Source organism: Clinocottus analis, unplaced genomic scaffold, assembly GCF_023055335.1.
Source record: "Clinocottus analis isolate CAN_PGR_092001 unplaced genomic scaffold, fCliAna1.0.p SCAF_2, whole genome shotgun sequence".
Lineage (NCBI taxonomy): Eukaryota > Metazoa > Chordata > Actinopteri > Perciformes > Cottidae > Clinocottus > Clinocottus analis.
The window spans coordinates 4,603,693-4,631,622 of NW_027175931.1; the positions used below are offsets into that span (position 1 = coordinate 4,603,693).

The 27,930-nt window shown below is 40.6% G+C and overlaps 3 protein-coding genes and 1 long non-coding RNA gene across 6 annotated transcripts in view; all 4 read right to left on the minus strand.

Moving 5' to 3' along the window:
• The window catches only part of rap1gap2a (RAP1 GTPase activating protein 2a), a 77,517-nt gene extending 74,453 nt beyond the window's left edge, over positions 1-3,064 (minus strand). Inside the window, exon 1 of the mRNA XM_068584257.1 lies at positions 3,000-3,064. Within this exon, the coding sequence (XP_068440358.1) occupies positions 3,000-3,040 (41 nt within the window). The 5' untranslated portion in view covers positions 3,041-3,064. The remainder of the gene's footprint in view (positions 1-2,999) is intronic.
• Positions 3,065-8,386: 5,322 nt separating this feature from the next.
• Positions 8,387-11,592, minus strand: LOC137790608 (uncharacterized). 2 transcript variants are annotated; one of them, XR_011077936.1, is made up of 7 exons: positions 11,466-11,592; positions 10,714-10,902; positions 10,108-10,152; positions 9,492-9,521; positions 8,880-8,976; positions 8,599-8,665; positions 8,387-8,486 (listed from the first exon to the last, which is right to left on the minus strand). It is a non-coding gene; the product is annotated as an uncharacterized lncRNA (long non-coding RNA). The 2 variants fall into 2 exon arrangements; XR_011077937.1 differs by having other exon boundaries at positions 11,349-11,487.
• A 475-nt stretch (positions 11,593-12,067) lies between these two features.
• LOC137790607 (von Willebrand factor A domain-containing protein 5A-like) lies at positions 12,068-19,802 on the minus strand. The gene is made up of 21 exons (XM_068585000.1): positions 19,710-19,802; positions 18,800-18,847; positions 18,386-18,588; positions 18,080-18,302; positions 17,553-17,728; positions 17,356-17,470; positions 17,094-17,242; positions 16,913-17,001; positions 16,685-16,829; positions 16,349-16,428; positions 16,153-16,267; positions 15,882-16,040; positions 15,703-15,806; positions 15,351-15,574; positions 15,046-15,099; positions 14,613-14,663; positions 13,753-13,809; positions 13,469-13,498; positions 12,792-12,940; positions 12,491-12,614; positions 12,068-12,355 (listed from the first exon to the last, which is right to left on the minus strand). Exons 2-21 carry the CDS (start codon positions 18,843-18,845, stop codon positions 12,276-12,278), a joined length of 2,373 nt encoding a protein of 790 aa, XP_068441101.1. The 5' UTR covers positions 18,846-18,847; positions 19,710-19,802; the 3' UTR covers positions 12,068-12,275.
• A 679-nt stretch (positions 19,803-20,481) lies between these two features.
• LOC137790648 (von Willebrand factor A domain-containing protein 5A-like) overlaps positions 20,482-27,930 on the minus strand; it is an 8,422-nt gene continuing 973 nt past the window's right edge. Inside the window, exons 3-21 of one of the 2 annotated variants that reach the window (XM_068585069.1) lie at positions 27,602-27,804; positions 27,296-27,518; positions 26,765-26,931; positions 26,561-26,675; positions 26,270-26,445; positions 26,084-26,172; positions 25,673-25,817; positions 24,976-25,055; positions 24,782-24,896; positions 24,511-24,669; positions 24,332-24,435; positions 23,703-23,926; positions 23,431-23,490; positions 23,085-23,138; positions 22,280-22,387; positions 22,047-22,076; positions 21,178-21,326; positions 20,870-20,993; positions 20,482-20,783 (exon numbers count right to left, since the gene is read on the minus strand). In XM_068585069.1, the coding sequence (XP_068441170.1) occupies positions 20,704-20,783; positions 20,870-20,993; positions 21,178-21,326; positions 22,047-22,076; positions 22,280-22,387; positions 23,085-23,138; positions 23,431-23,490; positions 23,703-23,926; positions 24,332-24,435; positions 24,511-24,669; positions 24,782-24,896; positions 24,976-25,055; positions 25,673-25,817; positions 26,084-26,172; positions 26,270-26,445; positions 26,561-26,675; positions 26,765-26,931; positions 27,296-27,518; positions 27,602-27,804 (2,405 nt within the window). In that variant the 3' untranslated portion in view covers positions 20,482-20,703. The remainder of the gene's footprint in view (positions 20,784-20,869; positions 20,994-21,177; positions 21,327-22,046; positions 22,077-22,279; positions 22,388-23,084; positions 23,139-23,430; positions 23,491-23,702; positions 23,927-24,331; positions 24,436-24,510; positions 24,670-24,781; positions 24,897-24,975; positions 25,056-25,672; positions 25,818-26,083; positions 26,173-26,269; positions 26,446-26,560; positions 26,676-26,764; positions 26,932-27,295; positions 27,519-27,601; positions 27,805-27,930) is intronic. The other variant, XM_068585070.1, reaches the window with a different exon arrangement.

Below are 27,930 nucleotides of genomic sequence, written 5' to 3' on the forward strand. Positions count from 1 at the left end.
ACACGAATCACACGCAGTACGTGCAAATGCACCTGTGTGTGTGTACATGCTAATACACACTGAAGTAGCGGGGACAAATCCCAGATTCCCCACACCTGTGAAGGTACAGATTAGCCACCATCTGCAGCAGATAGCAGACACAGGACCAGCCGTCCACTTGACACTGCAGAACTGGGATTTGTCCACATTTCTTTTTTTCATATTGGGGCTATTTATTAATATCTTGCACTGCACAGCTGCGTTCAATAGTTTAATCTGCATCATTCGCTACCGGTCACTCCCCCCTGCACATCCCTTCACATTTAAATACACTTGCCACTTTCACATGCAGTACACTTGTTTATAGTACTGTTATAGTACTCATCTGTGCACTTTATGTTATTAGCTGATGTTGTATGTTTCTATTTCTTGCACTGTGTTGATTGTTGCCACCAAGATAAATTCCTCCTATGTGTAACATATCTGACAAATAAATGCTTCTGATTCTACTTCTATCTTATCTTGCTTTTTACGCTGCATTTTCTTTTTTCCTTTTTTTTTTTTAACATCCCATTCATGTGCGCCCTTCGTGGTGTTTTGTTTCTTTTGAATCTGTTCTTTACGCCTTTATGTCTAATAACGCACTTTGAGAGGCCTCGTTGTTTAAAGGTGCTGTATAAATAAACTCGCTTTGATGTGACCGTGAGCTCCAAAGCCTGAAGAAATACTCCAGTCGGCAATCACAGACCATTCATACTTGGAGGGCTCCAGCTGAATGCATAATAATGCACACCAAGCACATTTCCCCGCAGATGACCGACGGCACAAATATATTGAAAACTTGAATCAATGAGCGCCGTGGAAACGGTCAGTTCATGATCTTTGTGCGAGGAGTTCAGCAGAAATGTTCATGTAAATCAACTCGTGGGATGCTGATGTTTAAATCGAGCTTTTTGTTGTTCACAGAGAAGCGATATCTGGCGGCGAGCCGCTAACTTTCCATGAGCGGCGGCGACAATGACAATTATGGGATGAATGTTTAAAGGTACAGTTGTAGAAAAGAGTGAGAACGACAGCGAAGTGACAGTAACGTGCAGCTTTATCTGACTTCTGGTTATTAACATGAGCCACCATTGGTCAAACCCTTGAGGGTAATAAACTGAGCCACAAACCCTTTTTTTTTTGCTTAAAAATACAACTTTTTCTTTCTTTTATCCTTTTTTTAGCGACTCTTGGTGGAGTTTCACAACTTGAGGCTGGTGAGTCGGGCGAAACATGTCGTTTATGTGTAAAACATTTTTTAAAAAAAGGAAATCATTTAAAGTCAATGCTCGTTGTATTTTGAGCTTGTCAACAAAATTCTACTTTTCTTTTTTTTTTTAAGTTATCGTCTCACTTTGAAGTCTGTGAAGAGCAGATGCTTGTCTGCAGGAGTAATCGAGCTACGTCACATTTTTTCTCAGATGACGCTGGTAGCTCTTTGCTGTCAAAGACTTAATGAAAACCTTCATCTCTGGAAAGATGCTTGATGTCTTTTATTGTCACACATGCAGCGCTTCGGCTGGAGAAACTCATAAATTAAAGAACATCTCCCTCCTTCTTGCAGACAGTAGGGACCATGTTTCCTCGGGGGGACCTTTGCTTGCTTTTTTGAGTGTCTTGGATTTCTACAGTATACAATCACTCATCAGATGTATTTTGAGGTTTCATGAGAATTCGTTAACGTGAGGTTTCTATACGTGGAAGTCTTTTTAATATGCCGGGTTAATAAATCGGTCTAAAATGCTGGAGTCCAAACGTCACAATGATAACACACTGAGCAACGCGGGGTTGTTGTTTCAGACGTACAGCTTTAGGCTAAAGAAAAGTCATATGAAATAGGTCTTGGCTGTGATCACCAGTGCGCACACACACGCACACACACACACACACACACACACACACACACACACACACACACACACACACACACACACACACACACACACACACACACACACACACACAGTGTAAATAACAGTGCACTGCACATGAACACAGAAAATGTACACATGCATGAAGACATTCACCCGTTGGCTCACATGCAGTTCAGAACACTGTCACATGTCAGCCACATATCCTTCTCCTTCTCATACTAACACATAATATGAAATGCAGTTGGTTTCATGGCCCAGAATGCAATTCTATCTGTTGCTTTCCTCGAATGTCCTCCTGTGGCATTAAAACACTATCATGAAAATAATAGGAAGCACAGTTCTTATCCACCCACTCATATGCGGAACCCTAACTTCATGCCCTCCCCTCAACCAAACACGCACACGCACACACGCACGCACACACACACACACACACAACATGGTGCCATAAACAGTCAGAGAATGTAGCACCAAAACCAGACATTGCAGCAGTGTTGCAGCATTACTCGAAAGACAATTTGCATGCCACCGGGCTTCCACTGGCTCCCTCACAGCACGCACACGCACACACACACACACACACACACACACACACACACATTATGCAAATGCATGTCCAATCAACACACAACACAAATAAATATACACACAGAGCCATATTTTCCTCAAGTTTAAAAAAAAAAAAGCAGAAACCTGAGAAAAAGAAGAACCTGTGAAATAGATTCACACTTCACTTGATTGAGTGTGTGTGTGTGTGTGTGTGTGTGTGTGTGCGTGTGCGTGCGTGTGCGTGTGCGTGTGCGTGTGTGCGTGTGCGTGTGTGTGTGTGTGTGCGTGTGTGTGTGTGTGCGGGCTTGCAGATCACAAGTGTTATACCTAACCTCCAACTCACACAGGATCACTACTCCAGCTGGAGAGCTCTCACACACACACACGCACACACACACGCACATACACACACACACACGCGCACGCACACGCACACACACACACAAGCTTTTCCCATCATTCATTTGGCTCCCAGTGAGCTGTTGTCAGCGGCAGAACAAACAGCAGCAGCAGCAGTGTTTCTGCTCCAGAGCAGAACGGGCTGGAGAGACTTACCTCGGCTCCCCTGCAGCTCCTTTACAAGCTGGGGTGAACATCTCTCAGGCAGTGGACGGTGCAGCATCAGCCGGAGACCAGCTGCAAGAGCAGGAGAGGTTGAGCGAATGTGTGTGTGTGAGAGAGAGAGAGAGAGAGGAGGTGGAGAGAGAGAGACAGTGAGGGGGGAGGTGGAGAGAGAGTGCACAGGCTATAGGGGGGAGGGTACAGCGATGAAGCGCTGGGTTGGATAGAATTATGAGACGAGAGACAGCAAGAAAATGTGTGTCTGTGTGTAAGAATGGGAGCTGGTGTTACCATGGAGAGGGCTACGCCTTAACTCCTTTAAAGGCTTTTTTTTTCAGACCAAGAGTGTAAAAGAAAGCTGGAGAGAGAGAAGAGAGAGAGAAAGTCAGGCATTAATAATATGTCAGTTTTTTTTTTTTTCATACCAAAGACAAGAAAAGACAGACTAAAAGATCAAAAAGGAGATTCAGTAGAACAGGATATTAATAAGGAGGAAGAGGAAGGGGACGAGGGCACTGAAAAAGTTAAAAGACCGCGACCCCGGGCGAGACGAGATCTGGACTCGTTAGTGCCGACAGCAGCGTGGCAGCGGCCTCGGCGCAGGTCAGACGCGTAGTTTAGCTGCAAACAAAAACAAAGACGACGTTTGGAAATCTAATTTAGGTCTTGGCTTGAGAGCGAAGCAGCAACAGAAGAGAGGTGTGAGGGGGTGGAGAGAGGAGGAAGGAGGAGGAGGGGGGGGGCTGTAACAAATAAGGTTGCAAAGCTTTCATTTTAAGATGACCTAAATAAGTCATCATAAACCTACACAACACCATAAAAAGAAAACACTGCAGCCGGCTTTTGATATCCGTCACAGAATTGCAAAAAGGGAAAACAGGCTGAAGACTGAATGTGTGTTTTTTGGTATTCTTCTCCATTTGTGCGACTTTATTATTTATACATTTTAAAGGATGATATTCACAGTTCAGGTATTACATGCTTCAGTTTGTCCATCTGCTGTTTACTGTACATTGAAATCACTCAAATAGAATAATTTCTGATTAAATACATTCAAACGTGATCTAGATTCGACCTACTTTAATCAAATCACATGAATTCCACTAACAAACTATCTGCTAGTTTAGTTATCCTATAGATTAACTAAATTAATTACCAAGATGTCACTTCATAAAAGTGGCTGTTTTTCAATTACAGATAACCACCAGAGAAATTATTAGTTTTAAATTAAGCTAACGCTCGCTGTGGCTGAAGGCCACCGCCTGCTTCATTTGTCAGGTGGCATTGTGTAGCTATATTACTATTTATTTATTACAATTTCAAGTTTTTAGCTCAGAATTTCAACTTTCTATCTCATATTTTTACTTTCCTATCTCAGATTTTTGACTTTCGATCTCATAATGACTTTTTATTGGCAAAAATGGGCTTCCATAGATTTTTCCACCAGATGGGAGATGTTATAGTTACCAGAAATTTACTATGAATTTCAACTTAGAGGCTGACGTGAACTATTTTATCTGACTTGTATGTCGACAGGCAAGTCGCCTTGATGTCGCTTGTGCGTAAAGATGATCAAACCAGATCCTGGTCTTACTTTTGACCAAACACAAGAGTTTCTTTGTGCTTTCTTGAGCAGTGAATAAACCGCTGCTCCCACCTTACAGGAGTGAAAGTGTGCTGAAAGGTTTTCCACTAAAGGTCACTGATTTTTATATTTAACACACATTTCGACTCCCAGAGAAACACTCTCACACCAACACACGATAACCAACAAACACCATGGGATCATGGGTGTCCATTTTTCAATGAAGTAGATCCCCATTGAAGTACAAAGGCTATCAGATCAATCGCACGCAGCATGTGATCGATGTGCGGCTCATAGGCCACAGAGCTCCACCAATGGCCCGTCCGGAAAAAAAGCCACTCTGAACTATTTGCTATTTATCTATTTTCCTGTTGGTCTAACAACACACATGGGCACATGGCAGTCTCACAGAGAGAGAAACCCAAGGAGGGAAGGAAAGATGGCTTTAATAATCCCGCCTCAACCACACAGACATGCATACACACCCACAGATCAGAACCCCCTGCTTTCATGTGTTGTGTTTGTTTTTGAGGACGTGTCTTCTTTTCCTCTAATCTCCAGGCAGTTTATTGCTCGGGATCCTTTGTCAATTCTAATTGGTCCTGCTGGTTGGGGTCGCCTTGGAAACCAGTTTAGAAAGTGTTGGTTGGAGGTCTGCCAAAGGTTCTCATAAGACTGGCTGCATGGGGTATCGTACACACACACACACACACACACACACACACACACACAAACACACATACACACTCACGCTGTATCAAGTATAGACACGCCAAGACTATAAAAAGCGGCGTTTTGCTATTTATAGTCTTCCGCCGACGTCAGAAAACTTCGGACGCAGCTCTAATGAATTAAACACGCGACGCGGTGCCCCGGCTCAAACTTTACGGAGCGGGAAACCACGCTTTGAGGACGACAAGCGTCCAAATAATTGATAAGTGGAATAGTCAAGAGGAGGATTTGTACGATCTAAATTGGAGGTGGCCTGGGTCGACAGCGGGCATCACTGTCGCATGCTGTTTCTGCTAAAGTCACAAGTCCCCCACGGGCTTAAATCTGTCTCTGCGAGCTCCAGTAACGAGCGACAAGTCGGAGCCTTTGTCAGGATGGAGCTGATGGCACACGCCTTATGCTCAGACAAGCCAGAGTTTTCCTGTTGTATTTGTAGGAATTATTCCTGAATTTCATTATCTATCCAAAAGCAGTATCTTACTAAATGCTTGTGCCCGCTTTATTCTTTCAGGATTGTTCATTATATATCTTTAGATATTATCTTTGAGTACACTACACCACTAAAGTGCTCCATTTTGACTTGTTAGAGACTTTTAAACATATTTAATTTTTTTAAAGAATGATCAAATCCAAGCACTAGAAGCCAAAATACCTTGACTGAAGTGTCCAAATACTCTGGATCCTATATTTCCCAGAATGCAACTCATTTAGCACATGAATTTTAGTGCCTGCTAACCGCCCACATCTTTCGAACTTCTCGTTTTCATTTTTCAAAGGTCTCGTTTACAAAACGTCCATCTCAAAAGGCCAAGTCGAGCTATGACATCACCATGACATCGTCAGGGTTATTTTCTCAGACAGCAACCACTCCTGACTTTATGTGTCCTACTATCATTATTATTAGAAGTGTTTCACACACACCTTTAGATGCACACCCTGATCGGATGACACCGGCTGTTGAATTCGACAGAAGTGCACAGACGTATCCATGAAATTGATTTCACAGAATCCTGTGAGAACGCTACTTGCTGCCCTAGATTCAGTGGCGTTGACCTCGTGTTGGCAGGAACAGACTCCAGCAGACTGAGCACGGCCTCTTCCAAGCTGTGACAGGCTGTGATGCTGCAGAGAGACCATGTCCTCGAGCTCTCGCTGGAGAAAAATTAAACGCAGCACTGCTTGGTCTTTTTGAAAGAAATACTGAATATTGTGTACATTAGCTAATCTGTGTGTATGAACAGGACTTTGAACAAAATAGTTTCTGAAGACATCGACGTTATGATCTATCGGTCATTGGACGCAGTGGCATTGTATTGTTATTGTTGCGTGGGTGTCTGTCACACATGTGGCAGACTATGTATACACTGGTGGAAGGTAACTGAAAACATTTACCAAAGTATGGACATTAAGTTCAATACTAAAAAAATTCTGCTACTTTTCACTTCTACTTCTACAACTACTTCTCTGAATAAATTATGGTATGATATAACAGACTAAAATAAAATGTAATCATCAATTGGTCTCAATAGCTTTCCACTGCTAAAGGTCAATGGGTGTGTATGGCGCATTGACATTTATTTTATTTTATATATATATATATATATATATATATATATATATATATATATATATATATATATATATATATATATATATTAGTATTCAGACATTTTACTTACATTACCAGTAGTGTTTTAACATATCCCTTTTCTTCTAAGACTATTCTTACGCCTGGTCATAAAAAAGTTATGAACTAAAAAAACAAAAGTTTAAAAAATATATATTAACGCACTAATACTTTAAAATAGATGGAAGACATTCAGACAGAGCTCAGTTTGATTGATGTATCACAACGGAACATATAAACCTTTGGACGATATCAAGCTACTTTATCAAAATTAGACGACTGACACCGCATATTACCTAAAGATGACCTTTAGAAGTATGACTACATATAAAAAAGACTGGATTTCCCCATCACTGTCACTCAAAGTACATGAGGGAATGATCTTTGGACAGCCAGTACTAACAGGAGGAATGATAATATAAAGCAAAACCTTTTTCAGTGTATGTATAAGGACCTGTCAATTGTTTTGTTTTGAGTTTTTAAATTGCATAATTGTATTTAATTTAATGCCTAGGTGATAATCCAGCAGGAGCATGAGTTAAGGCAGTACAGGACAAAGGTCTACTGTGTAAAAAGTGACAGCTGATGCTGAAGGTACAGAATCGTGTCTCTGAAACAAGGATTCAAATTAGGTAGCTTGATCAGAAACCGAGAGCATCGTTTAATTTAAATTGCTTATTTTATAAACATATGAGGGGTTGTGTGTTCACAGTGGATCACATCTCAAAGTTCAAGGTTTTTATTTTGCCATTTGTGCATAAACCAACAGTCCAGACACATTGGAATTTTTTCGCAGGGCTCTCTGAGTCAGTATTTTAAAATAGAAACACACTATAAGAGAAAGAAGAAAGAATATACACTATGGATCAAATTGTCTTGCTTGCTGTTTCTGTCTCTACTAAGAAAGACCTGTCTGCAGGCGCACCCAGTATTGCCCTTTAAATCCATATTTTAAGTTGTGACACAGAAAAACTACAAGGATAAATTAGCCAAATGTTTTGTAATGTCTTGTAATTACACATACAAACCACTGGGTGGCAGTGACAGACCTATACATTATTGTACTGGTCTTACTGACATGAAGGGAGAGAAAAGGTTGCAACAAGGGTTGGTCCAATAAAAAGCTAGATTGTTGATATTCAGTTCAGCAGCGTACGATGTACATATAGTACATCGGAAAGGATTATAGGTTTCTTTGGTTTGTGCACAGCATCACAAGGCTCTCCAGTATGACAGCCAACTGTCATACCATAGGCCAATTCCTTTTAAATCCTATCTCCTGTTTGTGAACACACAGTGAAAACTAGTGCTTCTGTCCTGTTCTCCCACCATCGACACTCAAAGTTTACACTCTTCATAGAGAGCGATGTGTTGGCACATACACCTTGTATTCACATACAGCCTGACATTAAGCTTTGAGTCAAAAAAACAGAAGTGTAAAAAGTGTTGTGTTTATTTAGTAAAGGTGGCAGGATGGAGTAAAATTGTAGCATTCATTTCTGCACGTGGCAACCCACACACTTTCTTACAGACGATGCTGAAAAAAAAACACACAAAACAAATTATCAGCAGGCATGCAGTAGATTTTAACCAGCACACATTGTTACAACAGACTAACACGTAATATTGTCTTTTTTTTTTCTTTTTACCTTCCTAACCTCTGAGCCATGACAGAGACTTCAAAGCCAGAAGCTCCCACTCTTCCTGAGCATCCATCTTTAAACCATGAAGCCAGATCAGAGCCAGAATGGTGCCAAATTCACCAAATCAAAGAATACATAAATACATCAAGAAGAAAAAAAAAAGATTGAGCATAAAAGGAAACATTTGATTTTGTAACATCATCATGACAATATGAATTTGAAGTTCAGACAAATTAAAAAATGAGTGTCATTATTCATCTATGTTATTATATTTGACAGTAACCCACCGGTTTGGGCTTTTCCACCTCCACCAGACGCCCCCTGGAGGGAGACCCGCTGCAGCTTATATAGAGTCTCTGGGTGAAGGGTCGGGAGAAGAGCTTTCTGAAGAGGAAATCCAAGTGAAAATATACAAGTAATATCTGTGGTTTATTGTACTGGTATGTATTGTACTGATGTGTATTAAGAGCAATTGTTTTAGTTTTTACTTTGATCTTAAGCTTTTCCTATTTGATCCTGACGTATAGAGACCAGTATATTGCAGGAAGGACATACGAGTCAATTACTAAAAAGTGACAAACTAAACAAAAATACATTGACTCACATTTCTCTCTCCAAATAATATTGTTGCTTCTTATTTGGAATCTGTCTTCACCATCATCATCAACTGCTAATTAGCTTTAATTAAAAACAACCGATGATGTCATTGGTTTAGCAAATAGTTTGTTATTAATCTACGTATTGGACAAATACAAAGTTTGACCTGATAAAAACATTGTTTGAATCATAAAATCACTAAATATATTACAAATGATCATGGGGAGATGAATGGGTGTACCAAATGACATGATAATAGCCCAACAGTCGTCGTCAGGTGTATCTTCAATAACCTTACTTACTACTCATGCAACAGGTTATCCAGTACATCCCTTAAAGAAAAAAAGAGAACATTACACCAAGGAAAAAACAATAAATACAAGGAAGGAACTTAAACTGTAAGATGCAGACATTCTCAATGTATTAACCACTGCACTGGAGACCTGGGCAGAGAATAAAAGAAAAGAAACAACTCAAATCCCTAAAAGTGTGGCTCGAGCAACAGTGACGGAAGTAAGGGGGTAGGATGTGAGGAAGGTGTTGTTGCTGGTGTAATACCTTTGCAAAAATGAACCACGTTGGGTATTTTGGTAAAATATTTCTTTATAATATGTATTTCTCTGTGCAGTCTACCAATAATAAGTCAACTGGCCGTGGTCATCACTATGAAGCCAATGACAACTCTAGAAAGACCTTAAAACAAGGTAACGTAAGGTTCTGCTGTTTGAGGGAGCGCTCAATGAAGCTAAGCAGCGATGAGCATTCTGCTGAGAGTCTTGAGTAATTAAATGTTATGTGCAGGACTGCCAGAACTCCTCCATACAAAAGTGCATGTTGTTTGCTCCGTGTCTATCCATAGACTGTAGCTATAGGAATACACAGTTGTGTGTTGAAATCACAGTTAGCTTGTATACTTACATGTAGAAGTAGAATGAGCACAGTCATGATGGAGATCATGGTCAGCTTTGAGGTTAAAAAGATAACAATAAAAAAGTTAGGATATTACCTGAGATTGATTAAATCAACTGCTAAACCACTGGCTTCTAAGATTAGTACAATGACCAGGCGCTACAACTCCTGGACTACTGAAGTGCCTTAAACTTGTATTATATTTTATAGCCAGTAGGGGTCAACACCACTAGTTGGAAAAATATGTTTTATTGTTAAGAAGTCTGTTAAAAAAATGACCCAATTTCTAACTTGATTTATTACCTCAGTAAACATGCAAATTAATGGGTGACCGCACAGGGACTATCACCACTTCTTAAACACAGTATTTAATAATACCTCACACTTATTAAAAATATAACTTCAAATGTGTATAGTGATAATATAAACAAAAATATGAGAAGTGTCACAAGCAGGCCGCCATGAAAACACACGACAGTTGAACCTTCCTAACTTGCTTCACTATGCAATCGCATGTTTCTTACGTCAATGACTACCAAAGCAAACTGGAGCCAAAACAACTTTTGAAAGTAATGGCCTTTTTTCTTTGCAATACCTTCACTAATGGTCACTCACCAGGATTGGAAGAGGCCTGTCCTGCCTCCACCACAGCAGAGGGCTGGTGAGCGTCTTTGTAACACAAACTCATCGTGATTGCATCTCGACTCTGCTCACTCTCCAAAACTGAGTTTATGCTAACAACTCTGAAGTTACCGGTGTCTTCTGGGCAGTAAGTAGACCGCAGCATTTCATCTGTGTATTTACCTAACATGACATAACAGACATGGAGATCCTCAAACTATAATGTAATTTAAATTGTGTTTCAGATAAATAAGACAATTAACGTTACAGCCGGTGAATAGCAGCACAGAAGTTACTGACTGGCCTTGTTTATCCCCAAAAGTGATATGAAACATTTAATTTTAACACTTAGGTTAAATAATAATAGTCCAAGGTTACCGAATAATAATAGTCCAAGGTTACCGAATAAAAACACGTGTCTGACTCTACTTCTCACTAGATCTATTAGCTACCAAATTAACACACGTGTGTGCTGTTAAATCCTCATGCAAAAATTTTGGCATAGAGGGTTAAAGTCTTTTTATATACGGCATCATGTTCACTTAGCAAACGGCGGCCCGAGAGTAACATCGACGATGTAGATACAGCTAGGTTAGCCATAAGCTACTTCAGGACGTGACTAACGTTACCTTGACAAGTTGCTACCGCGGCTTTATCCGGTTCAGGAGTCTTACAAACTTTAAACTCTTTTCACGGTGCGTTTAAAAGTTCATTAAAGTCTATTCGGTTGAATAAAACGTTCTTACTTAGCATCAGGTTGTACTTGAATTCACCCTGTCGCGTTAGCGTTGGTTGAAAAAAAGATGGCGACGGCCCAACTGCTGAACTCGAGACTTTCGAACGACCGTTACGAGGAGGTGACGTCACGGCAACGACACCCACTGTGAGTGAAACGTTAAATTACTCTTTTTGTAATGTTTAAATCAAAAAACAATTTATTGAGAGGCGTGTATGTACATATTTGTCATTTCATGAAGCATAGATGACATATGACATTGTTACCATTTTAATGACAGCACCAAAATAAGTCAAAATTGAGACGCCCATTATGACTGATGGAATACATATTTTTTAATGAATGCAGTTGTAGGCTTAGTAGATTTATGTGTAGGCTACAATACAGAAAAGCAGAGAAACATGGTTGGGCTTTTCAGAGCGAAAAGCCGTGGCAATGATGAGAGAGAGACCATCAATACTTTATAATTTTGAGTAAATTGGAATTTCTTACACGTATTTATCATCTTTTTTTATTTCTTATCATCACTAAAATGTTACTCAGTGATTTTAACCACATCAGTTCCAGTTGATGAAGAATTAGAGGCCAGCAAGGAAAAGTGGTGCAATAAATTGGTTTTAACCTACTTTTACAATCCAGTGTCCACTTAAGTGCATGTCAATCCATCTCTATATGGTTGTGCAGGAACAAAAATATTGTGTGATCAAATGTAAATAGTGCAAAGAGTTGAGTTTCATGTTGAAAAGGAAGAAAAAAGGTAATGGATTAAATCTGTTTCTGTGTACCAATAATGAAGGAGAAGTGTACTTTCATGAAACCCTCAGAGACCCAAAACGTCTTTCTGCACGGTGCAACCCAACAGAGTGTTTCCTGCTTCCACACACTCTGTCACACAGGAGGCTGAAAAAAAAACACAACACAAATCATCAGTAGAAGAGACTAAATTGCTGCATTTAATCAGCACACATTGTTAATTTAAAAAAAAAAAAAAAATTTAAACCTATGTAATAACACATATTATTATGTTTTTTTTACCTTTCTGAGCTTGCAGCCATGACACAGCCTTCATAGCCAGAAGCTCCCACTCTTCCTGAGCATCCATCTTGAAACCATGAAGCCAGATCAGAGCCAGAACTGTGGCCCACACTTCCTGGTTCACCTGATTCACCAAATCAAAGAATACATAAATACATCAAGAAGAAAAAAAGAAAACTGAGCACAAAAAGAAACATTTGACTTCGTAACAACATTTTGACAGTATGAATTTGAAGTTCAGTCAAATTTGAAAATGTAACCCCATTATTAATCTATGTTATTATATTTGACAGGAACCCACCGATGCAGGTTTGGGCTTTTCCAGCTCCTCGCTGGTCTTTCCCAGTGCAGCAGCCAGATCTGGATCCAGCACCCAGCAGCCAGACGCCTTCTGGAGGGAGACCAGCTGCAGCAAAGGGTCTCTGGGTGGAGGTTTGGGCATAGACATTTCTGAAGAGGAAATCAAAGTGAAAAGATAAAATAATTTATGTGCTTTATTGTACTGGGATGTATTGTACTGGTGTGTATTCGGAGAAATGTTTTTTGTTTTGTCTTTAATCTTAAGGTTTTCCTATTTCATCCTGACGTATAGAGACCAGTATATTGCAGGAAAGACATACGAGTCAATTAGTAAACTAAAAAGTGACAAACTAAACAAAAATACAATGACTCACATTTCTCTCTCGAAATAATATTGTTGCTTCTTATTTGGAATCTGTCTTCACCTTCATCATCAACTTCTAATTAGATTTAATTACAAAGAACCGACGATGTCATTGGTTTAGCAAATAGTTTGTCAATAATTTAAGTATTGGACAAATACAAAGTTTGATCTGATTAGAGCCCTGAATTTAAATCAGGAACTCCCCAAATATATTGAAATTGATCATGAGGAAGATGAATGTGTGTATCAAATGACATGGGAAGAACCCAACAGCCGTTGTCAGGTGTATCTTATTCTTCAATAACTTTACTTACCGCTGCTTTTCAAGCATGTAGAGCCCATGCCTTAAAGAGAAAAAGAGACGTAGAAGTAGAAAACATTACACAAAGGCAACAACAGATAAATACAAGGAAGGAATTTAGACTGTAAGACGCATACGTTCCCAATGTGTTAACCACTGCACCAGAAACAAAGAAAAGAAACAATTTAAAACACTAAAAGCTGCGTCAGCGACACTGGTATTGTGGAGGTGGGTAGTGATCAGCACCATCAGTCTGCACAGAACACTTCTGTGGTTTCGTTGAGGCAACTAACTTACTCTTCATATTTGAGGATAAGTTTGGGGCGATGCCTCCCTTAGATTTCTTCTTACAAGCTGTTGAGAGAGCACAAAGCCTGTTATATTATTATCCATGATGTGACTTGATATAATTATTATTAAATTCACATTCAAATGGATATTACTCAACTATTATTAGTAATACGAGTATCTAAGGAAACACAAGGGTCAATTTGGGCATTTTGGTGAAATATTCCAAATATAAAAGAGTCTTTTCAGAATAACTTCACTGGCCGTGGTCATCACTATGAAGCAAAGCGTCTCTGTAAATATGGGACAATGACAACTCTAAAAAGACCTTAAAACAAGGTAACGTAAGGTTCTGCTGTTTGAGGGAGCGCTCAATGAAGCTGAGACGCGATGAGCATTCTGCTGAGAGTCCTGAGTAATTAAATGTTATGTGCAGGACTGCCAGAAGTCCTCCATACAGAAGTGCATGTTGTTTGCTCCGTGTCTATCCATAGACTGTAGCTATAGGAATACACAGTTGTGTGTTGAAATCACAATTAGCTTGTATACTTAAATAAAGAAGTAGAATTACTGGAAACGGCACATTCACAACGGAGATTTGAGGTTAAAAAGATTAAAAAGAAATAAGTCAGGATGTTACCTGAGAAGGATTAAAGATAAATAAACTACTAAACCACTGGCTTCTAAGATTAGCACAATGACCAGGCGGCAATCTGGACTGAAAACTGAAGGCAATACTGAAGCGTCTGAAACATGCAATCAAATAAATATGTTTTTTTTTTGTTTTGTTTACATCCATTCAGTCTATATAGAGAAATACACAAATGTGTGTTTCACCTCTATTCCGCTCATATAGATTTTTTACTTACTAAACCTCATCATAGGTGCACCACAGGACGCCGGCATAGGACTGCACATCACTTTAACATTAAAAAATGAAAACGTATGAGGTCAACATATTAGCCAAGACAATTACTAAACCAAAATTATCAACAAAACTACTGGTTTCTGACCGTATTACAATAAATAACAACCAGCAGTGAGTAGTTGTTAGTAATAGTTCTCAAAAGTTTAACTTTACATAGAAACAGATGAGCACACGCAAACACACTGTGAGCACTAAACAAGTGCTCGCTCGTACTTTACGTTCAGTTGGTCACATTAAATCAACAAATAAGCAACCAGAGCAATTCTGCCAGAATTCTTTTTTTAATTTAGTTTTCTTTGCATCCATTCAGTCTATCTGTCGAAATACACAAATGCGTTTTCCACTTCAGCTTAGCATAGGAGATTTTTACTTACTATTCATCGCAGGAAGACCCGGACAGGACCTCTTCATACGACAGAAAGCCATCACTTTTGAGATTAAAAAAAAAAGCTATGAGGTCAAGATATTACACGAGTCAATAACTAAACAATATTAACAAAACTACTGGATCCTGACCATATTACAGTGACTAACAACAAGCAGTTAAAATAGTTGAAAATATCTCAAAAGTGTTACTTTTTACACATACAAACACTGTGAGCACTAAATGCTCGCTCTCGGTCAGCTAGTATCTAGTAAGTCGAGAACTGTAGTTTGTATTTTTCTTGGAAACACTCACTGGGTGTTGGAACATTTCTGCGCACCAGAGGTCCTTGAATAACTTCACTGCTGCCTTTGTTGACAGCGATGAAGGCAGTGAAGGCACTGCTCACTCCTGATTGGACGCTGAGCTCCACCACCTTCTTCTTCTTCACTCCTTCATCTTCCTGTCCTCTCCGCTCTCTCTCCTCCATCTCCAGGGAGCGAATCAGAGTCTGAGCAGCCAACCTGTGGACTGTTAATCTGCAGAGAGGAGAGAGATGTTAACACATCCACACAGAGATGAACCATATGAGGAAGAACATACCAATTATGATTACTTTTACGATATTGCCATTGACATGGCCCAATGCATAACGGTGCTGTTTTACCCAGTGTCCTCTGCAGGTTTGAGACTGAAGTGAAGCTGGTTCTGAGAGGGATGACCTGCCAGGCTGTACTTCACCGTCACACAGCCCTCTGATGCCTCTGGACTCTGAGAGAGCATCAGTGTTAGAAACTATTTGTAGCATCAGAAAGTAGTGTCACTGTGAGATGGTGCTGCTCCTACCTGTCCAGTGAGCTGGGCATAAATCAGTGACCTTTGACCCTGGAAAAGAGATGTGATTGGTGGAGAGAGAGCAGTGACTGAAACTCCTTTTGGCAAATCCCAGTCGACTGAGATGTCCACCACGGCCGGTTGCAGAGCAAATCGCAGCGACTGCATCACCTGAGGAGCAAAAAAAAGTTTTTTTAAACAAGCTTTATTACATTTCTAATTATGTCATCTGTCTGAATGTAATGTTGTGTTAAAATGTATATAATGAATGTGAAAGTCTTACTTTGGGTTGCATCCTGTCAGTCCCTGTGATGAACTGAGCGTGACCTCCTCCTTCTTTGGCCAACCCATTGATAAGAGCAGAACTGGCCCCTTCCCCAATCCCAAAAGAGAAACACCTGCAATACAGTAGTTTGTTTTTTACACACATCTCAACATGGGACATAATCTGGTGTTTGTGTGGGTGCTCTTGGTTTCACCTGTGGGAACCTGAATTCTGCTTCACCAGATTTATGACTTCTTTGGTGTTGCCCACCTCTCCGTCAGTGAAGACAAATAGCTAGGGAGGAGAGTTTTCATATCAGACAAAGTTTAACATCACACCCACAAATGTACATGTGTTGAGTCGTCTAAATCTTTCTCTGAGAGCTGTGTTTCCTGTTTTTGTACCACAAGTGTTTTTATTGGTAAAGTCAAAAGAACAAGGTGTGGTAAGAATGAACCTGTTAAAAGTAGAACAATGACTGAATGTTATGATACTATTACCTACAAGAGATATTTGTACAACCTGTTTCACATGTGTGTATGAGTATTACTTGTCGAGGTTGACTGGGAATGCAGGGCTGGCTGTAAATATGTTTGAGTGGCTTCAGGATCTCTGTTCCTCCCAGATCTGCACCCATCTTCTCAACATTTTTCAGAGCTTCTTCCATTGTCTCCTGCTTGTACTCTACACTCTTACTGCCATCAGAAATGACAGAATTACACATGAACAAAAAGTGAATTGGAAACACATTTTTAAGTGTCCTGACGGAGTGACTTACGGGAAGATGTGTTCATAACTGGACCCAAAGCTGTGGATGTTGAAATAGCAGCCCATTGGTAAGCTCTTCAACAGGAGCAGCAGAGTATCCTGAAGGCAGGAGAGAGGAGATGGTGAAGCTCACTGCACGAAAGAGACACTATGAATGATTGTATGATTTGATAACAACACATTATTAATACCGTGGCACTCTTTATACGAGGCCCCTGCATACTGCCAGATCGATCCATTAAGAACACAAACTCTCCACATGAAGCGACTGAAGACATCACAGCCTGGGGGAACTCAGGGTACAGGCTCAGCATCACCACTGGATCACCCATCAGAGTGCCTGAAACACAGAGGAGAGAACACAAATCTATCTAGTAGTTACATTTAAATCGTTACATCAGTTTGAAAGTAGTGGCCTTTATATTTGCGGTACCTTCACTAATGGTCACTCACCAGGCTTGGAAGAGGCCTGTCCTGCCTCCACCACAGCAGAGGGCTGGTGGGCGTCTTTGTAATAAATCAGCAGTTCAACATCTCTGTCGAACTTGTGTCCTGCAGCCATCTTGACCTGCAGTTCACAAAACACTTATGAATATAATTATATTCATCGCGATACATCCTCTCACCATCATCACTAGAGCTCTACCTACCGTGGTCTGGGTTTGCTCTGTGTTGAGGTACTGAAGAGGGTCCAGGGGACAGTTGGACTCCACTTTAGAGACGGGACGAGGAGAGGACACTCGGGCAGAGAAAGACAGACTGTAGGGCACCAGAGAGGCTGGAACAGAGGTCACCTGAACGTTGCCACCTTCACTACCCCCACTCCCTGTTAACAAGGTAAACGTGTTGAAATATGAAGCACCATCGTATCTTATGCTGCACATCATAGCTTCTCTCACTTCCTGTTTCCTGTCAAACTGTCCAATAATGTAATGTAACATGTCCAATACATTAATGCAGCACTGAGGAAATTGAAAGATGAACGTACCCAACCTAACTAATAGTTTCTCGTAAAACTTAAACAACACTAAGGGTCCACATGCTAGCATTTCACCAAAGCCCAAAAAGTGTGAAGGGTCACAATGCAATGAAGCCCTCTGGATGGACAGGTGTGGTGTGGTGAGCTCTCAGTTGAAGCTTCAGGGCTCCTGGTCAAGGTGTTGGCTGGTTCTCCTACCCTGAGGTTGGTAGCGAGGGTTGAGCACAGCAGGCAGACAAAACCTCAGCCCTTCATCCGCCTGCACAGCCAGCTCAGTGACGTACTCCAGCCTGATGGAGGCGCTCTCTCCTGGAGGCAGACTGCCCACACTCAGAGTGAATATGTCTGGACTCTGCTCGCTCTCCTCCAGCAGGAAGGCCTGCCGACCGGAGCTCAAAGCATCGTCGTAATCCTCACGAGCCTGAAACACAGAGGACACATGTGAGCGACGTTCGCTGTGTTTTAAAAGCTCCTCTGTGAGCAAGTCTTTGCTGTCCAGCTCACCTCCTGCTTCTCCTTCACCTCCGCTACAATCTGTGTCTGTCCAATCTTAGCACTGAAATGACAGACAGCAGCATCTCCAGGCAGAGGGAAGACAAACACAGCCTCTAGTGGTTTGTCCTCCTTGTTCTCATAGTTCAGAGTGGAGACCACTGTAGCCACATGGTCCCTCACCTCCAGCTCCACCTCCACGCTCTTCAGAGGAACTGACCGAGAAACACAACACAACATGTTTTCTTACATTGTTGAGGTTTATTCTTCACTGACTTGTTGCATTTTAGCCACACGAGAGGTGGACCTGTCAACCAATATGTTAATTCAGGCTCTGTCTAAAAGTGTGTGAAGCAGGATACAATTGGCACATTCATATAAAGTAGAAAAAAGGTTGTGGAAGTTTGTTTTTTTACAACGTTTTACCTGGTTCCCTCTGGGAGGTTAGCAGACCGCAGCAGTTCACCATCATACCTGTACAACAATCAACAATGACATTTGAGGACTTCCTGCTGCGGTGGTGGATGGAAATAAAATAAATTCTAGACATTCTTTAGCACTCAATCATTTTTTAAACGAATAAATATATCTATTATACATGAATGTATATTTTACATGATTACCACCTATAAACCTATAATCAATATATAGTCATACACATGCTATGAACACTGGAAGAAAGAAAACACAAAAAATACCAACAATACATTGTGTTAGTTTACTGCACACATCACCAAAGTTACATACTATATTGTTGATGAAATAAATATCAATAGTTATATTAATAAATGTATTGCTAATGTATTATACTGCACCGTCTGCAGTCTATTTATCCCATATCACCACATATTTCCAGTAATTAATCAATGAGTACATTGATTCATATATTCCCCATTGATTAATAGACTCAATATGGAGATTTTTTTTAGTCAATAAATAGTATTTTTCCTGCCAGACGTCTGTGCTCCGCCCTTCCTGGTTCATTATCCGTTTTCATTTTTTTCTGTTGACGTTCATTATGCAACTCATGTATCGCCTTTTAGTTTTAATTTAGACCTGTACAGCTGCTTAATAGTAACTTATAACAACAACAGATGAATGATATATGTCTCACTAATATAGGATCTTGCCGATTACTGGAAATAAGCCGAAGTATGTTGCAGAAAGCTCCTTTGTCGTTTTGTTTTAGTATTACATTATTCCATAAAAGTTTCTAGAGATGCAAACACAATGGCACATCAACAGTATCCAGCATGAATGCACACGGGTTGCGCAGTGTTGTGAGTCTGTCGTCTCGATGAGCAGACTTTAAAACACACGGCAGAAGAAAGCCTACCTCTGAGGACGTCTCCGAGACAGGCTTCCTGGAGTTCCTTCTTTGTAAATATGTGAAGACAACTTGCAGATGTATAAAGCAGAATGACACACACACGTCTCAGTTAAAGGCACGTCTACCGGGTCCGCTCGATTTCGCAACAGGAGAGTCCCGAGTGGGCGGAGCTTAAAAATGCAAAGGGGATTTCCAAAGGTGTCACGCTGGAAAATAAATACCTGGCTCCAGTTGTAGTCCAAAAAGCCTCTGAGCTGCTGAAATACCTCACAACAGGAGCAGACGCCACTTAAAAACCAGTAAAACCTGCTTCCTGTGCTAACATGGAGCAATTTGTGTCAACAAAGGCCACACAAAAATGCACGACTGCTGACTCATGGCCATCAATTCTCATCTAAGGTGGGACAGGTTGTTTTTTTAGGCATGAGAAGTTTCAAGATCTAAACTTTGAGTATTGTATCCTAGAACAGTTATGAAGCTCTTTTTACAAATGTATTTTCACTTTAAGAACAGAGTAATAATATATTACTTTAACAAAAATCAAGAATGCTATTTTTTAAGTTTATTTATTCGTTAGAACAAGTGCAGCTGAACTTAATTGTTCGAACATGTAGTGCAATGTGTTCACCTTACTGTTGGGCAAGGGCAACATATCTAGTCAAGTGTAAGGTTAATTTTGAAGCACAAACACACCCTGGACTAAGCGGTAATGTAGCAAATACCTTCCGGAAACATTACAAAAAGTTAATAAAAAATAAAAAATGTATCACCATTGAAGCAGGAAGTTTTTAAAACGTTTAATAGTGTGGACAGAAATGTCTGCTGACAAGCTCAAGGTTTGATTTGCAGTGAATGGAAGGTTTATTTTAAAGTTGTTTTAGACACAAGTTGACATGAAATGCACAATTTGATTTGAAGTTAATATTGTAGGACGGAGTGAATATGCTTCTTGTACCAGAAGTGACCGATCCTGAAGGAGAAGTGCACGTTAATGAAAGGCTCAGAGCCCCAAAGCCTCTTTCTGCACGGTGCAACCCAACAGAGTGTTTGCTGCTTCCACACACTCCGTCACACAGGAGGCTGGAAAACACACACAAAACAAGTCATCAGCAGACTGAATGCAGGCAAACAGAGGATTTTAACCAGTTGTACTTTTTTTTTTTTACCTTTCTGAGCTTGGAGCCATGACACAGACTTCATAGCCAGAAGCTCCCACTCTTCCTGAGCATCCATCTTGAAACCATGAAGCCAGATCAGAGCCAGAACTGTGGCCCACACTTCCTGGTTCACCTGATTCACCAAATCAAACAATAAACAAATACATCAAGAAGAAAAAAAGAAGATAAAGCGCAGAGGGACAAAGCTGACTTCTCGACAACATAGTGATAGAAATTGAAAGTTAAGACAAGTTTTCTTTTCAATGAAAAATAAAGCCTATTATTAATCTATGTTATTATATTTGACAGAAACCCACCGATGCAGGTTTGGGCTTTTCCAGCTCCTCGCTGGTCTTTCCCAGTGCAGCAGCCAGATCTGGATCCAGCACCCAGCAGCCAGACGCCTTCTGGAGGGAGACCAGCTGCAGCAAAGGGTCTCTGGGTGGAGGTTTGGGCGGAGAGAAATCTGAGGAGAAAAATCACAGTCGGAAATGAAGTAATCTTGGTGGACTAGCATTTTTTTTGCCTATTTGATGCTGATGCATAGATATATGCAATTAAACATGTCTGAGTGATTGCTACACTTTCCATGTTCGCGTGCCACTTCATATCTTTAAATCATTCTATTGCTTTCTATGCTGAATCTGACTCTTTTCACTTTTATTGAATAATAAACATTACCGTTTGTTTTCTTGAATAAATTAGGATTTCTAGTGCTGCTAAAAGAAACAATAAACATTGTTGCTCACCATGTTTTTTTTTCTGTTTTGCCTTTTGATAATTATGCAGATAATTAATAGAAAGACAGATAGGAGCAAAACAAGATGGCGAGAGTGATGCAAGCATATCTGTGAGGCGGAGCTAAATGAGCTAAATGCTTTATTGTACTGGTATGTATTGTAATGGTGTGTATTATTTGGAATCTGTCTTCACCTCCATCATCAACTGCTAATTGGCTTTAATTACAAAGAACCAATGATGTCATTAGTTTAGCAAATAGTTTGTCATTAATTTAAGTATTGGACAAATACAACGTTTGATCTGATTAACGCCCTGAATTTAAATCAGGAAATCACCAAATATATTGAAATTGATCATGAGGAAGATGAATGTGTGTATCAAATGACATGGGAAGAACCCAACAGCCGTTGTCAGGTGTATCTTATTCTTCAATAACTTTACTTACCGCTACTTTTCAAGCATGTAGAGCCCATGCCTTAAAGAGAAAAAGAGACGTAGAAGTAGAAAACATTACACAAAGGCAACAACAGATAAATACAAGGAAGGAATTTAGACTGTAAGACGCATACGTTCCCAATGTGTTAACCACTGCACCAGAAACAAAGAAAAGAAACAATTTAAAACACTAAAAGCTGCGTCAGCGACACTGGTATTGTGGAGGTGGGTAGTGATCAGCACCATCAGTCTGCACAGAACACTTCTGTGGTTTCGTTGAGGCAAGGAACTTTGTCTTCATATTAGAGAATAAGTTTGGGATGATGCCTCCCTTAGATTTCTTCTTACAAGCTGTTGAGAGAGCACAAAGCCTGTTATATTATTATCCATTATGTCACTTAATAATTCACATTGAAATGTATATTACTTAACTATTATTAGTAATACGAGTATCTAAGGAAACACAAGGGTCAATTTGGGCATTTTGGCGAAATATTCCTAATATAAAACAGTCTTTTCATAATAAGTCAATATGGTCGTTGTCATCACTATGAAGCAAAGCGTCTCTGTAAATATGGGACAATGACAACTCTAGAAAGACCTTAAAACAAGATAACGTAAGGTTCTGCTGTTTGAGGGAGCGCTCAATGAAGCTGAGCAGCGATGAGCATTCTGCTGAGAGTCTTGAGTAATTAAATGTTATGTGCAGGACTGCCAGAAGGCCTGTTTGCTCCATGTCTATCCATAGACTCTATGTATAGGAATACATGCTAAAGTGCTCACAATGACAATGTTCGCTATAAAAGTCCGCAAGAACTTTTAATGGCTTCAACAGAAGAAGAGACAGAACGTTACACAAGGGATGTATGGGCCACATTAAAAAGCAAATAAACAAATTGAATCATTTAAAGCCGCGATAGGCAGATCGAGACCAGGACGTTGTCCGGTCTATGAGTGGCCTGCGTTTTTGTTGTTGTTTGTTAGTTGATCAAGGTTAATTGTAACATTCTGGATCGTCTAAAGAAATTCTCCGGAGGCGTTCTCGCACCTCCTATGGAAAGCTCTTCGACTTGGTAATCCATGTCGTCGTCAAAGTCAGCCTCTAAAAAATAGCAATGTATTATTGTTGAGAAAATGAAAAATGGTAAACACATTCCTCAATGCAGGCGCACAACAGTTCAACCTTCCTCATTTGATGCACTATGCCATTTCAAGTTTCTTATGTCAGTGACTACCAAACTGGAGCCAAAACATCTCCAATTGTTCCAAAAAAAAGCAAGCAGAGACATTGTGCGACAGAAATGCGTTTTCTTTGGTTTTGTTTTCATCCGTTTAGTCTATTTATAGATGGATAAGTGTCCCAATCCCATTCAGAGTTGTAGATTTGTACTTACGGCTTATCGCAACAGAGCTACAGGCCATCGAATAAAACTGCTGCGATCCACAAAACATCACTTTGAGAGGAAGAAAAAAAAGATGACGAGACACAAAAATTACTAAACTAAATATATTAACGAAACCACTGCTTTCTCAACTTGATACAATGACTAAGAACAAATGGTTAAAAAATATCTCAAAAGTTTTACTTTACGTTATCCTTCACAGTCAGCTACTATCTAGTAAGAAGAGGATAACTGTAGTTTGTATTTTTCTTGGAAACACTCACTGGATGTTGGAACATTTCTGCGCACCAGAGGTCCTTGAATAACTTCACTGCTGCCTTTGTTGACAGCGATGAAGGCAGTGAAGGCACTGCTCACTCCTGATTGGACGCTGAGCTCCACCACCTTCTTCTTCTTCACTCCTTCATCTTCCTGTCCTCTCCGCTCTCTCTCCTCCATCTCCAGGGAGCAAATCAGAGTCCGAGCAGCCAACCTGTGGACTGTTAATCTGCAGAGAGGAGAGAGATGATAACACATCAACACAATTATGTATTTTAGTGTTCATGTATTGTAGAGAAATAACATAAATAAATGTGTGTTTTATTCTTGATTTCATTTGAATATAATGGAAACATCTTGAGAAATGTTAGAAACCTATTGTGTTTTTAACAACTTCCTGATGTCTTCTACGACTTCAGATGCTTTGCAAAGTATTGCTAAAAATAATTAAATGTCTTGTCTGTTGCATATTTTTCACGAAACGATTACTTTTAAAGCCACTGAGCAGATCATTAATGCCATACATGAGCAAAATATTATTTTATTAAAGAGTGTCATGTTTTTTTCTCCAAATAATTAAATTAAACTCCACATTTGTGATGACAAGACCCAATGCACAACGGTGCTGTTTTACCCAGTGTCCTCTGCAGGTTTGAGACTGAAGTGAAGCTGGTTCTGAGAGGGATGACCTGCCAGGCTGTACTTCACCGTCACACAGCCCTCTGATGCCTCTGGACTCTGAGAGAGCATCAGTGTTAGAAACTATTTGTAGCACCAGAAAGTAGTGTCACTGTGAGATGGTGCTGCTCCTACCTGTCCAGTGAGCTGGGCATAAATCAGTGACCTTTGACCCTGGAAAAGAGATGTGATTGGTGGAGAGAGAGCAGTGACTGAAACTCCTTTTGGCAAATCCCACTCGACTGAGATGTCCACCACGGCCGGTTGCAGAGCAAATCGCAGCGACTGCATCACCTGAGGAGCAAAAAGCAATTTACAAAAATGTGGAGAGTTGCATTGAGTTTTAATAAATGCATGAATTTACATTTCATCTGTCCGAATGTATATAATGATCATGAAGTCTTACTTTGGGTTGCATCCTGTCAGTCCCTGTGATGAACTGAGCGTGACCTCCTCCTTCTTTGGCCAACCCATTGATAAGAGCAGAACTGGCCCCTTCCCCAATCCCAAAAGAGAAACACCTGCAATACAGTAGTTTGTTTTACACACATCTCAACATGGGACATAATCTGGTGTTTGTGTGGGTGCTCTTGGTTTCACCTGTGGGAACCTGAATTCTGCTTCACCAGATTTATGACTTCTTTGGTGTTGCCCACTTCTCCGTCAGTGAAGACAAAAAGCTAGGGAGGAGAGTTTACTCTTCGTCACACAACATCACTCACAGAAAAAACATGAAACATGTGTTGAGTCATACGTATCTTCCTCTGAGAGCCGTGGGAGATTGCCTTTTCATTAGCACGAGTGGTTTTAACAGTATGAAAGATTGATTTAGTTCCTTGTTTGTTTTCTCTGAGTTCACAAGCTGTCAGACACTTTTTCAAACACTCAAGCCACACAACATGTTTGGTAAAGGGAACGGCAAATGAACCGCTGAGCTGCAACGCTGCTGACCAAACCTGTTTCAACCATTTCTGCCACGATCACACTAACGTGTCTTTCTCCACAGGTTTGATATAGAAGACTAGAAGAAACTGTACAAACTGGAGAGACACAAAAAAAAAAAGAGCTGCGGTGCCGGTTATCATTCAGTTGTTGCGTCACAATTTACTAATTTCAACGTGGACTTATAAGTATGTTGTTTCATGGAGGATTGAATAAACCAAATCTGTTCTCTCCTTCTTTCTGAAGGCTGCAGAGATTTAATTTACCATGAAAGAAGGAATTATAAAAGTATCACACAGAGATGGACAAGAGATATTGTACGCAAAACTTGTGTGTGTGTATGGATGAGTATTACTTGTCGAGGTTGACTGGGAATGCAGGGCTGGCTGTAAATATGTTTGAGTGGCTCCAGGATCTCAGTTCCTCCCAGATCTGCACCCATCTTGTCAACTTTCTTCAGAGCCTCTTCCATGGTCTTCTGGCTGTACTCTACACTCTTACTGCCATCAGAAAACACACAAATGTTACAGTACACAGTTGGCCTAATCTAGTGTAACACAAATCTTTAAAAAAAACAACTTAAGCTAGTCTTCACTGTAGGAGTCATCTATTTTAAAATGGTGGGAGAGAACATTTAAAAACATTGACATCGATCACTCATCATCACTTATCTGTCTCCCGATAGAGCTGGCTTAAATTACACATGCACAAATTATGTTTTGTAAACACATTTTTGAGGACTGAGTGTCCTGAGGGAGTGACTTACGGGAAGATGTGTTCATAACTGGACCCAAAGCTGTGGATGTTGAAATAGCAGCCCATTGGTAAGCTCTTCAACAGGAGCAGCAGAGTATCCTGAAGGCAGGAGAGAGAAGATGGTGAAGCTCACTGTGTGAGAAAGACACTATGAATGATTGTATGATTTTTTAAAAACCCAGCACATAATTAATACCTTGGCACTGACAATGCGAGTCCAATGGCTGTCGCTGTTGTTTATAGCGTCATCCATACTGCCAGATCGATCCAATAAGAACACAAACTCTCCACATGAAGCGACTGAAGACATCACAGCCTGGGGGAACTCAGGGTACAGGCTCAGCATCACCACTGGATCACCCATCAGAGTGCCTGAAACACAGAGGAGAGAACACAAATATACACAAATATGTATATTGAAACTCATTACATCAGTTTGAAAGTAGTGGCCTTTATTTTTGCGATACCTTCACTAATGGTCACTCACCAGGCTTGGAAGAGGCCTGTCCTGCCTCCACCACAGCAGAGGGCTGGTGGGCGTCTTTGTAATAAATCAGCAGTTCAACATCTCTGTCAAACTTGTGTCCTGCAGCCATCTTGACCTGTATTTCACAAACACTCATGAGTATAATTATATATACATATATAGTGATATACATCCTCTCACCATCATCACTAGAGCTCTACCTACCGTGGTCTGGGTTTGCTCTGTGTTGAGGTACTGAAGAGGGTCCAGGAGACAGTTGGACTCCACTTTAGAGACGGGACGAGGAGAGGACACTCGGGCAGAGAAAGACAGACTGTAGGGCACCAGAGAGGCTGGAACAGAGGTCACCTGAACGTTGCCACCTTCACTACCTAAAAATGAGACAAGTTTTAAATCAACAAAATAAAGAAGACTTTAAACAAGGAACAAAGATGCAGAATAAAGTGTCTATCCCAAAACATATTTGTACAGATCCTGTAATTCCAAAGAAAGAAAACATATCATTACATAAATAAAGCTTATTTTAAATATGTCATGAGGATCATCTGATTTTTCTGTTTTGATTTGTTTACTTCTACAACTAAAATATTCATATAATCTGTTCATTTTTGATTTCATCATGCTGTTGTGCATGTGACTGATGCAATGAAGCCCTCTGGATGGACAGGTGTGGTGTGGTGAGCTCTAAGTTGAAGCTTCAGGGCTCCTGGTCAAGGTGTTGGCTGGTTCTCCTACCCTGAGGTTGGTAGCGAGGGTTGAGCACAGCAGGCAGACAAAACCTCAGCCCTTCATCCGCCTGCACAGCCAGCTCAGTGACGTACTCCAGCCTGATGGAGGCGCTCTCTCCTGGAGGCAGACTGCCCACACTCAGAGAGAATATGTCTGGACTCTGCTCGCTCTCCTCCAGCAGGAAGGCCTGCCGACCGGAGCTCAAAGCATCGTCGTAATCCTCACGAGCCTGAAACACAGAGGACACATGTGAGCGACGTTCGCTGTGTTTTAAAAGCTCCTCTGTGAGCAAGTCTTTGCTGTCCAGCTCACCTCCTGCTTCTCCTTCACCTCCGCTACAATCTGTGTCTGTCCAATCTTAGCACTGAAATGACAGACAGCAGCATCTCCAGGCAGAGGGAAGACAAACACAGCCTCTAGTGGTTTGTCCTCCTTGTTCTCATAGTTCAGAGTGGAGACCACTGTAGCCACATGGTCCCTCACCTCCAGCTCCACCTCCACGCTCTTCAGAGGAACTGACCGGGAAACACAAGGAAACACAATGAACACAACAAGTAGACACATCCTGATATAAATGCCTTTGCATTTGAGTTTACACAAGTAGAAAAACAGTTACTGAGTTTTGTTTTTTACAACGTTGT

Coding starts and splice junctions, on each gene's coding strand:
- LOC137790607 (XM_068585000.1), bottom strand. CDS start 18,845: ATGATGGTGAACTGCTGCGGTCTGCTAACCTCCCAGAGGGAACCAG. Junction 18,589..18,799: donor AACCTCCCAGAGGGAACCAG/GTAAAACGTTGT, acceptor TTTCTCGGTCAG/TTCCTCTGAAGAGCGTGGAG. Junction 12,615..12,791: donor AAAAGCCCAAACCTGCATCG/GTGGGTTCCTGT, acceptor TTGGTGAATCAG/GTGAACCAGGAAGTGTGGGC.